Source organism: Ornithodoros turicata, chromosome 10, assembly GCF_037126465.1.
Source record: "Ornithodoros turicata isolate Travis chromosome 10, ASM3712646v1, whole genome shotgun sequence".
Taxonomy (NCBI): domain Eukaryota; kingdom Metazoa; phylum Arthropoda; class Arachnida; order Ixodida; family Argasidae; genus Ornithodoros; species Ornithodoros turicata.
This window is the reverse complement of record NC_088210.1, coordinates 16,623,425-16,637,446: the sequence shown is the minus strand read 5'-3', so window position 1 is coordinate 16,637,446 and position 14,022 is coordinate 16,623,425. Positions and strand designations below refer to the sequence as shown.

Here is a 14,022-nt window from a genome sequence, read left to right as displayed (position 1 = left end):
CACAGCCAACTTGTAACCGATACACCACAGAAGTTGGCAATGTCGGCACGACGTTGGCAGAAAAATGCGGTACCACGTCGAAATGACATCGGCAGCGTGTCGAAGTGATATCGGACCAATATCCTGACCCGACATCGGCCCAACTCTGGGCAGTGTTGCAAAGTGCATGTTGGGCCAATGTCCAGGGCTTCGGCAAGAGTACATCGGGCCGATGTCGGCCCGACATCCGGGTGCTGCTTGGGCTTGAGCTCAGCAAGCCAGCACGCGCAGGTCTCAGTGAGCTGCGGAATTTCGAACAGAGAGTGTTAGCCTACTAGGCGGCCCAATGAATGAATAGTCTCAGGTCGGTATTTCGAACATAGACTGTTCTTCCACTGGGCCGCCTAGATTGAAACTTTTGCTTCAATCTACTTTCACTGGATTACTTGGAATTTCCACTGCTCGACGCAGTGTCAGTGGGACGTCGTCCTATAAGCACACAGTAGAAAGTGAACGCTATCGTGTTGAGAAGATGCTACCTCTTGTACTGAATTGCGACGGGGCTGAACTGTGACGCCCAGCATTTGACGACGGCTTCGTACACCTGAAGATTGAAATTGATTAGACTAGTATTGAAGCGTTCAACATAGCCTGACTTACGGCTTCCATTCCACGAATTCCGAGGAACGTTTCGAGCTGGCCTGCTCCAGACATTTCGGACGTGTCTTCTCCTAATCGATCGAGTTGGGGATGTAGTTTCATGTGTTTTCTTTTAGGACGTGTTCGTTATCTCGCTTCCGATATATGCGACGTCATGTTAACGTACCTGTGCAGGAACTCCTTACGGCGAACCTTTTTATCTCAATGTCACCATCGAGTGCCAGAGATAAAGCGTCTCTGATTCGTTTCTTCAGCACGTTTGGCAGCGCCATGTTCCTGATGTTTTTCACCACCCTAGAAAGCAGCATACCCTTGTAGTAAAATAACGCAGTTACAAACAAACGAAGCGAAACATATAGCGCTATATAACTTCCATTGGGACACGATATTGCTGTAGTGGATAAGGATCGTTTCAAATGCATACTATGCAGGCAGGGCAGGTTGCAGGACCTGTCAAGGCATAGTACATAATACGGGAATGCACGCCTGTTTACTGTGTCAAACAAAGGATTGCTCCATCGAGGGCTGCCAACGCTTTGAAGTCAAAAAGCGCATGGGAAAAGCTGGGTACACGCTGGGTACGCTGGGTACACTTCTAACAAAGCGTCGCAGCCTCGATCATAGAGGTAGAATGCTAGACGCTGATAGCAGCAGGAGGCACCCTCTCCTGTGGCTCGGCGGCAATATCACGGCCGTGAAACACAACCTTCACAACCGGGTTCGAATGCAGGCATTGTGTCATCCGGTTGACACGTCTGTTGATAAGACGTACCTCTCTGAGACTCGGGTCACTTCTTCGACGGTTTTTTCTCTATAATGGAAGACAATACTTACTTAGACGTGCTCAGAAGTAAGCGTGTACACATTGAATAAATGTTAAGAAGAAACATTGAATCTGCGCACCCTTGAGCTTCTTGCAAGATGGACTGCAACAGTTTCGCTGGACCGTCCCTCAAGAACAAGTCGTACGCAGCTGTAGTGACGATGACTCCAGCGGGAACTTTGAAGACCTGTTCAAGGGTATCAAGAGATCGTAGTACCTGAACAGGATTGATCTATTGAAAACTACAAAACATGAAGATATGAGACCCAACAGAGTCGGGTCAGGATCTCCAGGACACCAAGGAAGTAGAAAAGTCAAACTCCACCCCCCCCCCCATGACCAAGAGGCATAAAAAAAACGAGCAGGGTACAACAAATTAATGAGTTCAGTAAATGAGTTGATATAGTTCAAATGACCATAGACTAAATACACCGATTGCCCCCAACGGACTGCACAATTGCCGATAAACACGGAGACCTCAGAGGGTCCTGAACATGAAATCATTCACAACCACGTTAAATGTAGAGCAGCATCGAAGTAAACGAACCAATGAACCGCCAAAGAGTGTACGACCGCTGTGTGGCGGTCGACTAATCCAGTTCTACATTTGAACGGTATAGTCACATACCTCTTTATTTTCCTCGGAGATAGCGTTCAGAAGACATAAGGATGACCCTTTCCCACCAGCAACACTGGTATGTCTGCAGACAACATCGGAAATATTGGCTACAAAGGGAACGGTGGATGGACAACCCTCGTCTTGTGTAACTAGAAGCGGAAGGTTGCTGAGATTTATTCCGATCGCAGGAACGAACGTTGAGGCTGTAAACACTGTTAAATATTTCCACCCCAGCCAATAATAACCACCATAACTTACGCAGACCGGCATTTAGTTTGAACGCATCAAATAGCCTCGGCGAACTGGAAGATAAGACATTGGAAGGATGATGATTGGAATGACTGAACAAGATGAGTGATTAGTGGAGTACGAATAACTAACACTTACCTGATATCTAGGAATCCTAAGCCACATCCTGGTACCCCGTCGTACGTGAATTCGATATAAAGTAATTGCGTGCCATCAGACTCTGCAACATGACGTTTTAAAGTGACGGCATCTTTGATCTGGATTTCATGCGTCTCATCTGGCAGAAGAGAAAGAAAATCAATTGAAAAAGAACAGCGACAGAGAAAATCTAGCATCTACCATAGTATTCTGTCTTTCAAAGTATAAGGAGCAGGAAAAGGATAAGGAGGGAATGGTAAAAGTTACTGCAATCTTTTCTCTCTTTCTTTATTTATTCTTTTTTCTTTTTCTTTTTCTTTTCACCTGCTGTTATGCGAAAACTGGGTTTCTCCAGCAACGCAAGTACGTGAAGACCTGAAGACGAGGTTTCGGTAACTGGGTCCACTACGCCATCCGCTGTTTGTAAGTTTCCGTAAATGAACCTAGAACGTTCGGAGAACATGCTGTATTACACACTTTGTATAGTCATGGCCAAATGGCTTGCATCAACCAGCGCTGCATACTTTCTGTAGGTTTAAATTGCAATAATCAATAGCTTATCTTGACCTATATGTCCACGTGTTACGTATCGTCATTTAAGAAATTCGCTATTCGGATGTGGATTTCTTATTTCCATGTGACTTATAGTAGTTATCACGATTTTCACTTAAATGTGATAATTATGGACAACCTCTGTTTCGCAAGTATTCTGGTTACAGCCGACCCGTTTAAGCAAATCTAGCTGCCGAAATAATGTATTCCAATGATTATGCGAACAATTGATTTATTGATTCATTCGTGCCCGAGAACAGCCACAAGGGCCTTGGTGTTGGTGCACGTAAAGAGAGGCAGATAAATAGCAATTACCACACAGTGCAAATACCGCAAATACATTCAAAACAAGCAATGTACAACAACGTACAACAACACAACACAATACCGTTACATCGTACACCACAATACAACACAGTGAGTATTCGCAAATAAACATTGAGTGAATTAATGAAATTGAATGAAATCGTGACAGTACAGATAGCAATGAAAGATGGAAGGTTACTGAAAAGGTTAACTAGCTGTAGGACTCGACCCCACATCAGGAAGTAAAAGTGGACAGAATAGAGAATCAATCAAGAATAGAGAGAGAATACAGGTAGCCACAATGCGCCAGGCTACTATACAGGTAACCAGAATGAACTAAACTATGATGATACTACCAATGATAGTATTGTGATAACACAGGTACCCAGAACTGAGGTTTCATTGTTTCAAACAATTTCTGTTCTAACACCCCTCATGCTCCCGGGCCTGTAAAGGTATCAATAAATGAAATGAGACATCTCCATTGTAACAGAAGCTGACAGAATTTCCTATACAGAGCGATACGTCACACCATTGGGAGTTTTCACCTACGTCACATTGTGACGTGCAGTGACGTGGCATGCTCGTAAGCTCCTCCCACTGGTGGTCACTTTTCGTGCTAGCGGCATTGAAAGATGACAAACTGCGTTATTTTTCGATGCAACAACCATAGTTTTCATAAAAGAAAATATGAGAACGACAACGACGAAGTGTCTTCGGGATAAAAGAAGGGTTAGTGGCGCATGGCCATCATCTCCTTGGACGAAGAAGAAGAAGAAGAAGGGTACGGACGCGAATGGATTTCAAAACACCATTCGAGGCTTCGTTTTCGAGCAAATATGCTAGATAATCTAGGCTAGATAATCTAGATAATAATCTAGATAATCTAATCTAGGCAGCTGCGCCGAAAAAAGTGACCCACCACCATGGCGGCCAAACGGGTTCGTTTGACGTCACGTGAAAACACCCTATATACTGAATTCTGAACAGAATACACAAAATATCGGCAGTGACTTTTGACCACCACTATTATCTTACCTAAAATGAATCACTTACCTCGACATATCTGGCACGTCCTCAGAATTTCCGTAGCCGATATTCGGGTGATAGCAGGCTATATGAAAGCTCTGTGCCCCCTAGGAATTAAGGACTTTAGTTAGCACAATCTGCTCAATATCCCTTCGCTGAATGGTGCCAACGAAAGGTATCTTACTTTTGTGTGACCAAACACGTGACTTGCTTTGGTGAAACTTCCTGTACTGACGTCTGCAGTAGAAGTAATCGACTCAAACTCAAATTCAGGCAATCACATTTCGCTGTAATGGCACCTACTTCCCTTCAGTCGTTGTCTGGTACCCCAAAGGTACATCTCCCTTTCTTTTTCGTCGGCTAGTGTGACGGTACCCATGAGTTGACCCCGTTGTTCGTACCCGTCGATGAGTTGGTGCACGCTATAATCGCCAAGAGTAAAATATTTTAGTTCGTCTTAATTCCTGTTTATTCCATCGCTCGTTACCGTTCGCGTTACTTGGCAGTCACATTCTAAAAGTGGCACCAGAGTGCAAATGTGTTTGTCCTCGTGGAATGAAGGATGCCGTTACCCTGAGATCGACGTAAAAGGAACGGGGTTCACCGGTTACGTCTTTCGTGATTTATGAGCGAAAGAAACCGCAAATTTACACTTTTCTTCTCCTTCTCGAGAAGGCCGACGATGCGGAGCGGGCTCCCATTAGTCTCCTCAAACGATTTATCCAATCATCGTGAGAGGTCGTTCGAAGAGACCAAGAGCTTTTGCCGCCATTTAGGAAGGCTTTGGACAATTTTCAATTTCCAGAAGGTAATTGCCGAAAGTCCCACGATCCTCCCGCGGCGAGCCCGTCGCCAGTTAGAATTTTTTATCCGTTAGGTGAGACACCCTGTACAGCTGCAGCATTTCGCGCATTTTATGAATATACACCCGCACTGCAAGTGTGCTCAACGAAGCAAAACAACAGATGATGATATAAAACTTACTGCTTGCAGTTGGACGTAGTTTGGCTTAGTGATTCCACAAGACAGCTGTCAAGTATACCGTCATGCGAAGCGTTGGCCTGGATGTCGAACACGTGAGACGAAGCCTTCCATCTGTTATAGGAACGAACAGTCGGGATACAATTTAATCGGTAATTTAGTCTCAGAATGCATGCTGGCATAATTTTCGCTCCCAAGTTGGGATTGTACTCGTAAAATATAAGATAATCTATACGGAACACGTACAGGAAATTTATTCGGACGTGCAGGTTCGAAGTGCTGGCGTCGTCTGTCGACAGAGATCTGCGAAGGAACGGTACACAAAAAGATACAGTTATCGTTCCCGATTCGTGGAAGAACAGGGGCGTACGCCCCTTTTCTGACAATTAACGTAACTGCATAAGTATCACAAAAGGCGTAATCGTGGTCTCGAGAGTTTTAAGCGTTACATAGACTCTTAAAAATGAACTTCACCGCATAGCGCCCTCCTAGCCAGGCACCACCTCGAATGATATCGTTTGTTGGAAACGTGAGGCGTACGCTTTTTTTTTTTTTTGTGTGTGTGTGTGTGAAATTATGAACAGCATAAGTGTCACAAAAAAGGCGTACGCCTCCCGTTTTCAACAAATCAGGGGGCTTAATCGCTTCATCGTCGTTACGGTCGTTACAAGCTAACGAGTGGCGGGAAATTCAAAAAGGCGGGCGGGAAATTTAAAAAGGTGGGCACGTGATAAAACACGTGCACGCCGCTCTTCGCGCGATACGTGAAGGCCGTGGTACACGTCACGCGCAATGTGTCACGTGCCCACTTTTTTGAATTTCCCGCCATTCGTTAGCTTGTAACGACCGTAACGACGATGAAGCGATTAAGCCCCCGGCAGATAAGGAAATCATTCGAGATTATTGTTGGTCGTGACGACGTCCACTTCTGCGTGGCCAACAACGGCGAGCCGATCCAGCCATCACACCACCACCACCACCACCCTTCATTTTTAAGAGTGTATGTAGGTGTCTTCGTCGAAACTCACATCCCCATCTTTTTTCTTTATCACGTCACCACCACCATCACGTTAGGTGTTTCGTTTTGAAGAGCTAAACTCGTTAGTAAATTGTGTAGCACCATTATATAAGTAAACGACTGCTTTGCTCTTACCGCATGAGGCCGTTGAATACTATTCTCCACTGTCTCATCGGAGCCTGACATTCGATTCGTAACCCTTTCGCGGCAAAGCCTTCTTTCCCGCTGAGATCCAGAAGTGAGTGTTCCACAAGTTCGTAGTGATCGCCGTTCTCCATTCGCAAGTACATCCACAGGTCGAGGCAGCGGCCACGTTTTCTGCTGACTCTCATGACGAAGCACTCTCCTGTGGTCCTCGTTCCGCAAAAGAACATCTCGTCCCTCCTCTGGAAGAGACAAACGTACGTACACTGATGGTTGATGAAATGATAAAACAGGATTTCACCGCGTAAACATCTCTCAGGGAAACATCTTCCCGAATGACGCCATGTACGCGTTTACGTATGTTTCCGTGTTGCGCCACGAAGCAACTGTTGCTATACGAGTGCTGTGCAGAAGTGGACAGAAGGCAGCAGGAGTGTGTGTGAGGGGGGGAGGGTGGTTGCGTTCTGGGCCGATTTCATGGGGGAACTGTGCCGACATTCGTCTCGAAAAACCTGTCGGAAAACCCAGGGAAAACCTCGGACAGCACAGCCGCTGGTAGGACTCGAACCCACCACCTGTCAGTCTTCAGCACGACCTTGGGTACCACCATCGAGCGGACGACATGCAGCTGGAATGTATGTATGCATGTAGCCATAGATATTTGCTATTTACATAGCAAAATTTGGATTATCTCAGTGTGCGTGCGTATTTCAGGATTTCAAAGATTGTAGCTATAAATAGTGACTGCCTCCAATACTGCTATCCCACATTTCCCTAGTAGCATCTAACTAAAAATTAATCAATATATATCTGTTAATTAGCCACATCAATGCACAAGTAACCTTATTTCTAATGACAAGCTAATGACAAAATTGAAATATGCAATTTTTTTAAAACTTTGGTGCAACTAAAAACTCCCTCTATGTGTATGTATGCACGTGTGCATGTATGTATGCATGTATGCACGTGTGCATGTATGTATATATGTATGTGTGCATGTATGCTTGTATGTATGCATGTATGCTTGTATGTATGCATGTATGCTTGTATGTATGCTTGTATGATTGCATGTACGTACGTATGCATGCGTGCTTGTATGTATGCATTGTACTTACCCTGCCAAGTTTCTCGCATGTCGGTCGCTCTATTTCCCATTCCGCTTCAGGAAAAAGAATTCCAGCAGTGTATGGATCCTGCTTTCCCACGAAAAAGGTACGCTGGGGAATCTTCCATTCCCGCTTCCACAACTGGTAGCGATGGTACAGATAACACAATATACGGTTCCACAAGAGTTCGAGATCTGAGAGACAAAACGGCCATATGGTCAATTGTTTTATGACACCTCCTCAAAACACGCTTCCCGAAGAGTGTCCTCATGCATTACATTAGATTAGATAGAGAAAATAAAAATAATAAGAAACACGGAAGTGCCAGTCCTGACGCGGCGAGGATCCACTACACTCGGATACTCGTAGTAAGAAAATTTAACGAAAACAGCAAATATCAGAACACGAAAAAAGAAAAGAAAAATACAGATAGACAAAAACCAGAATAAACTAATAAATCCAGTCTAAGAAGTCGTATAAATAATAATAACGACTTTAGAGGGGGAAAGAGAAGGATGAACAGATTATGGAAAATTAAGACGACACAAAACTATGGAATGGGATGTGCGAGACTTGCAGGATTAATCACATAGGATGTCCCGACTGTCCGACCTCAACAACATCTATCGAGACGGTCTACTGGTCGGACTATCTACGGTCTGTTTCATTCTACGCAGACGCTGTAATGTCAGGCTTCAAAAATTGCGAGTCAACTGGAAACTGGAACTGCATTGCTTTTTGTTAAAGGGCCACAAAAAGTACTCTGGTTATGAAGTTTTTTATTTATTTACCGCATATACTTCATACTCAACTTGAAAACATGTAAGGGAACATCCTACATTGTAGGAGAACAACTATAACAGAACAATAAAACAGGCAACCGCACGAGCGAAACGCATCAACACACATATCACTCTTTTAGAGCGTGTCAACAAATTACAGACAGACAGGTGGTTGACAAACCGGTATGAGACCGGATTTTGAGGAACGCAAATTCCAGTCTATGATTGTTCTGACAAAAAACACACACACACACACATTTCTAAAACGATTCGTCATGCACTGCAACTTTCTCAGTGTACAATGATTCGGGTACGGGTGTTGGGTACGTACGTTGGGTATACGCAGGGTGATTGGGTAATTCTGGGGCTGTGTTCTAACTAAGTAACAACTAAGTAACTGGAACAGGAACTTGAGTGGGTGAATCTTTCACTAAGACAGAGGATTGAGGTATAGTTGGCGCACGAACCCAGTATAGACGAAACAGCGCCAGAACACAGTTCTCGGATAGTTGGAAATCAGTGGTTGTGCTATCTATCTCTCTTTTTGTGATGTGTTCTAGCACTGTTTCGTCCACTGGAAGAAGCTTTCTATAATACACTGTACGAGGTGTACTAGCTCGCTCCGGGTGTGCAGCGATAGTACGAGCTGAAAATATATCGTAACGCTCTCCTTCGCCCAAACTCCAAAATTTAAACATTACTTTCAGTATTGGGGTGAACTAGAGTTGTAAGAAGGGTAAAAAAAATGGACGCCCTTACCTCTTCGAGTATATTCAAAACGCAGCCCCAGAAACCACGCAAGAAAAGCAAGAATGAACGTCTTCATGCTTGCTCCGTGGTCCGACAACCAGGTTTCGGGTGATATGCTCGACTGCTTCACTTGTCGTGCAGTCGATATCGGTACGCTGTATCAGTGGTCACAGCACGCGTGTGTGTACTCTCAGCATGGAAAACCCGTTGAAGTTGCTATTGTACTCATACAGGAGTGTCGTACGTAGAAGCAACTTTGGACTCTGAGCGAGATGTCCCGATAAACGACAAACAACAAACGAAAAATGAAGGGCACAAGATAGCACAGGATTCGATGTATACGGAAAATTTAGGGACGTATACCCGTTAGGCCGGTTTCACACTAACGTTTTTGTCGTCCACGTTTTTAACGGAGTCAAAACGTGCCCACTGGAATCTACGGTAGCTCGACTGCTTTTAGGTTGCATCTTTGAAGCAAACGGGCGACAAGCACTGTAGTGTGAAACTGGCCTTATGACCACGTGGTTGTCCTGGGCCTGTATACGGCACGCTTTGCCGTAAAGCCTGCATGTTGACATCAAAGCGTGGGTTGTCGTCAACTACATGGAAGTATAGTAGGTGCGGGACAGGACGTTACACAAGGACGTTACTCACAGGACGTTACACAAGATAACGTTTGCAAGGTGCGCTACGGGGTACAAGGGTTAATCTACGGCAGCTCGGCGGGACCATACTTTGGTAAATGCTGGCCCAAGTCACTGCCATATATGTCAGGTGTACGTTGATGCTCGATGGGCATTAGGGTACATTTATGCTGCAGCATCGCTGCTGGCACATGGCACATCGCTGTTTGGCGATGACGAAACAAACACATGTATCTCTGTGGGCGCGTTCATTCTGCAGCATCGCTGCTTGCCAAAGATGCACGCCATGATCATCGCCACAACAATGCTGCCAAACATGTTTGAACATGCCCGGGGACTACCTGACTTCTGGCGATGACAGGTCAAACACAGAGCTTTCTGTTGGTGCATTTACCCTGCAGCCTGGCTGCTCGCTTATCCTCGCCGCTGCTTGCCGCTCTGCTCGCTGCACCTAGGAATGTAAACATGTTTGTCTTCCTGGTATCATTGATGACTGGCGTCTTGAAATCCGACCTGCGATTGGTTGTGATGAAGTCGGTTTCCTCCTTCCCACTTTTCCTCGTTTCCATCCTTCCACAGTGAACGCTGCTAGGCGACTGATATAGCGAAAGCGAGCAGCATCTTGAGCAATCTGCAGGGTAATGCGAGCAGCGATGTGTTTGAAGCTGCAGCGAGCAGCGAGCAGCGATGCTGCAGCATAAATGTACCCTTAGAGACGAGCCTCTCTCGTGTGGACTCCCGGGCCTTCGACATCGCGAAACTGTTAGGTCATCCGTCGTCCGACAAGGCGCTAAGATTTTCTGCGTACAACCGGGCTTATGGACATTCTATACGACACGCTGTGATGTGTCCTGTGTGTGGAGGAGGAGGAGGAGGAGTGTCGTTGGGAGGAACCCGAGAGGTCTGCCTGCCTGATTAGGCGGCATGTTTCTCGGGAAGGGAAAGGTGGTGGAGAGGAGGAGAGGAAAGGGTGAAGTGGAAGACCGAGCGGAATCCGCTCGGGGGGAGGATAGCTGCGTCCATGGGCCGACTTCAGGGGAACTGTGCCGGCTATTACACATCTGAGGGAAACCCAGGAAAAACCCCAGACGGCACAGCCAGCCCGCGGATTCGAACCGCGGACCTCCCAGTCTCCAAGCGCACGCGTTACCGCTGCGCCACCGGAGCTGGTTGTCCTGTGTGTGCCCCCAGCGATTCCGACATTTTACGCTCACTTAATTGGTCGAAACTTTTGAACTCCATGTTGAACTCCATTACCATCTCTGCTCTTCTCTGGACATCAATGAGAGGCAAAACAAGAGTTGTCAGATTGTACTATTTACCGGTCTTATCATTAGGTTTTATTACTGCTACACACGTCAAACATGCTGAGTTTTATTTTCCACGAGCAACTCGCACTAGAGGAACGTATTGAAAATGATCAATTTACAAAAAATAATACGCGATGATGTTGCGTCTTCCCAGAGGCTTTTTAAGCGACCCGTTACTTGTGGCTGAAACGGAAAGCAAACGCAACCAGTTAGGTAGGACTATATATTGGGCCCTATGGACTTCTCTATGTGTTCTGCTGCTTGTAGTCCCTTTTCACAAGGTTGACCACGGGTATTTCGCCGCGTATTTTGCGCGACAAAACGGAAATTTTGCATAATTGCGTAATTGCATAATTACATATTGCGGCTGGTCGGTGCAATAAACCCTTGCAGAACATTGCAAAACTTCAACCCTCATGTCGAATGACGTCGATCTCTCCTCCGATCTATTGAAAACAGGAGGCATCCGCCTTTCTGTGACACTTATGCAGTCATGCAAATTGTCGCAAAGGGGCGTACGCCCCGCGCTTTCAAACTCACGAGTTATAACGGTATTTGCAATGGATTGCCTTCGGCGTGCCATGTGGTGAAGGCGTGTTGCGTGAATTTGGATATACGTTAATGCGATAAAACGGCGTATGCCCCGCCAACCATCATCTTGAATGATAATGAATACTCATAAACACTGACAACGAACACTGATAACGAACACTGTGCACTGATTTGTTGAAAACGAGAGGCGTACGCCTTTTGTGACACTTACCCTGCTCGTAACTGTCACAAAAATGGCGTACGCGTCCCATTTTCGACAAATCAGGGCATATCACGATCATGGTTGGCTAGGGGCGTGCTATGCGGTGAAGTCAGTGATTTATTCAGACCCCCCCCCCTAACACCCTCTCCCCCAAATTTTCATTGACACCATCCCAACTTTTTCACCTGTCTGCCCCCTACAGGGGATACCCTTGCGATTTCAGCTTGACATTTGTCGGTACTGATATGTTAAACTGCAATGACGTAACTACACTCTTAAAAATGAATTTCACCGCATAACACGCTCCTAGCCATCCATAATCTCGAATGATGTCGTTACCTGTCCTGATTTGTTGAAAACGGTAGGCGTACGCCCTTTCTGTGACAATTATGAACAGCATAAGCGTCACAGAAAAGGCGTACGCCTCCCGTTTTCAACAAATCAGGGCAGATAACGAAATCATTCGAGATGATGGTTGGCTTAGAGCGTGCTATGCGGTGAAGTTCATTTTTAAGAGTGTATAATAACGCCCCCCAAGGCTTTTGCCATGGCGCACCAATCTAACCAACGGCTTCGCCGTCCGTCAACATGAGCGTCAACGAGCCCAAGCCTTCGCGTCCTCCTATTGGCCGGCATCCAGGAGGCGGAGCCTCCCTCGCTCTTGGTCAGCAAACGCAAGGGCAGTAGCGCGTCGAAAAGTGTACGTCGACTTTTACCCTTTCTTTGGCATCCCTTTGGACTTCTTTCCGTTCGGCTTGGGCGACTCCTTGGCTGGCGATGACTTGACTTCGCTCGTACCTGTAGACATGTGAGATCCACCGCTGTGCGACTTCTCGGCGGTAACCTTCTCCACCAGCTTCTCCGCCATTTTCTCCATCTTTTGTACCGTGGAACCGCCCGCGTCCGCAGGTCCCTTGTACACCTTGTTTCGAAGAGCCTTCTCGTACATGAGCACGGACACAGCTTTGCTGTGGGGTACTGCCGCTAGAGTTAGAATGATGAGCTGCAGGGGAGAAAGTCAGAACGTGATGTTTGGCGGGATAGCCTCAGCCCCACTGTTGTTCAAAGGGCTCATTATCAAGGGTCGAACATTTACGCGTTGTACTACGCGCCTGAGTATTTTAACTATCTGAAGTATTGAGTAATGCCCTAGTCAGACGGCAAACTTAAGACCGTTAGTGGAACGGCCGTTACTTCACCTGTAGTCCAACCATCATTTTGAATGACATCGTTCTCTGCCCTGATTTGTTGAAAACAGGAGGCGTACGCTTTTTTTGTGGCAATTATGAACTAGCACAGCTGTCACAAAAACGGTGTACGCCTTTCATTTTCAACAAATCAGGGCAGAGAACGATGTCATTCGAAATTATGATTGGACTACAGGTGAAGTAACGGTCATTCCGCTAACGGTCTTAGCTTTGCCTGACTACACTCTTAAAAATGAACTTCACCACATAGCACGCTCCTAGCCGACCATCTGCCCTGATTTGTTGAAAACGGGAGGCGTACGCCTTTTCTGTGACAATTATGAATAGCATAAGAGTGACAAAAAGGCGTACGCCTCCACTTTCCAACAAATCAGGGCAGATAACGATATCATTTGAGATTATGGTTGGCTAGGAGCATGCTAGTGAAGTTCATTTTTAAGAGTGTAGGGTATAAAAGGACCTGGTTTTTGCATGTCATGGTGGATGAGTTTTGACGCCGAAAGCCTCCGGAATTCCATTTGGGCCCTGCAAGCACGTGACCCTCTCCCGCCTCTGTGGCGAAGATTGCTGCCGCGATGCCGCAGTTCGATGTATACGGTAAACCCTGGTTATAATGAAACCGCTTTGTCCGATGTTCTACGCAGTCCCAGCCGCAACAACAACTTTATTTCGAGATGATGAATGGGAAGTTTCATCGCCGGGGGCGAACCTCTACCCCATTGCTGGTGGCGATGCTGGGAATGCATGTGTTTCGAACCCCGATTATTCGAATTGTTCTGCCAGCCGACTGTGCCTACTGCGAATGGTGAGTCGAGATGCAGAAGACAGAGTAGGTGCAGTTCACGCATTTATCTTTCTTTACCAAGGTGTTCAGCATGAACTTTTTCCCCCCTGAGTGAATACTTTTTTGTCGTTCCGCGGTGTTCCTGTGCGGTTCCGAGGTTATATTGTAGCGGTTTTTATGGAACTT

At 46.1% G+C, this 14,022-nt stretch overlaps 2 protein-coding genes across 6 annotated transcripts in view; both read right to left on the bottom strand.

Annotated features, from left to right (window-relative positions):
* Nucleotides 1-9,357, bottom strand: part of LOC135370705 (uncharacterized) — a 100,789-nt gene extending 91,432 nt beyond the window's left edge. Inside the window, exons 1-13 of one of the 2 annotated variants that reach the window (XM_064604505.1) lie at nucleotides 9,146-9,357; nucleotides 7,614-7,798; nucleotides 6,490-6,740; nucleotides 5,583-5,639; nucleotides 5,340-5,450; nucleotides 4,659-4,777; nucleotides 4,540-4,592; nucleotides 4,383-4,462; nucleotides 2,793-2,911; nucleotides 2,469-2,607; nucleotides 2,340-2,383; nucleotides 2,091-2,230; nucleotides 1,543-1,649 (exon numbers count right to left, since the gene is read on the bottom strand). In XM_064604505.1, coding sequence (XP_064460575.1) covers nucleotides 1,543-1,649; nucleotides 2,091-2,230; nucleotides 2,340-2,383; nucleotides 2,469-2,607; nucleotides 2,793-2,911; nucleotides 4,383-4,462; nucleotides 4,540-4,592; nucleotides 4,659-4,777; nucleotides 5,340-5,450; nucleotides 5,583-5,639; nucleotides 6,490-6,740; nucleotides 7,614-7,798; nucleotides 9,146-9,212 — 1,472 coding nt within the window. In that variant the 5' untranslated portion in view covers nucleotides 9,213-9,357. The remainder of the gene's footprint in view (nucleotides 1-1,542; nucleotides 1,650-2,090; nucleotides 2,231-2,339; nucleotides 2,384-2,468; nucleotides 2,608-2,792; nucleotides 2,912-4,382; nucleotides 4,463-4,539; nucleotides 4,593-4,658; nucleotides 4,778-5,339; nucleotides 5,451-5,582; nucleotides 5,640-6,489; nucleotides 6,741-7,613; nucleotides 7,799-9,145) is intronic. The other variant, XM_064604504.1, reaches the window with a different exon arrangement.
* A 1,781-nt stretch (nucleotides 9,358-11,138) lies between these two features.
* The window catches only part of LOC135370709 (receptor expression-enhancing protein 5-like), a 42,454-nt gene continuing 39,570 nt past the window's right edge, over nucleotides 11,139-14,022 (bottom strand). For all 4 annotated transcript variants that reach the window (XM_064604510.1, XM_064604509.1, XM_064604511.1 and 1 more), the window contains 2 exons: nucleotides 12,561-12,847; nucleotides 11,139-11,273 (listed from right to left, as the gene is read on the bottom strand). In XM_064604510.1, the coding sequence (XP_064460580.1) occupies nucleotides 11,264-11,273; nucleotides 12,561-12,847 (297 nt within the window). In that variant the 3' untranslated portion in view covers nucleotides 11,139-11,263. The remainder of the gene's footprint in view (nucleotides 11,274-12,560; nucleotides 12,848-14,022) is intronic.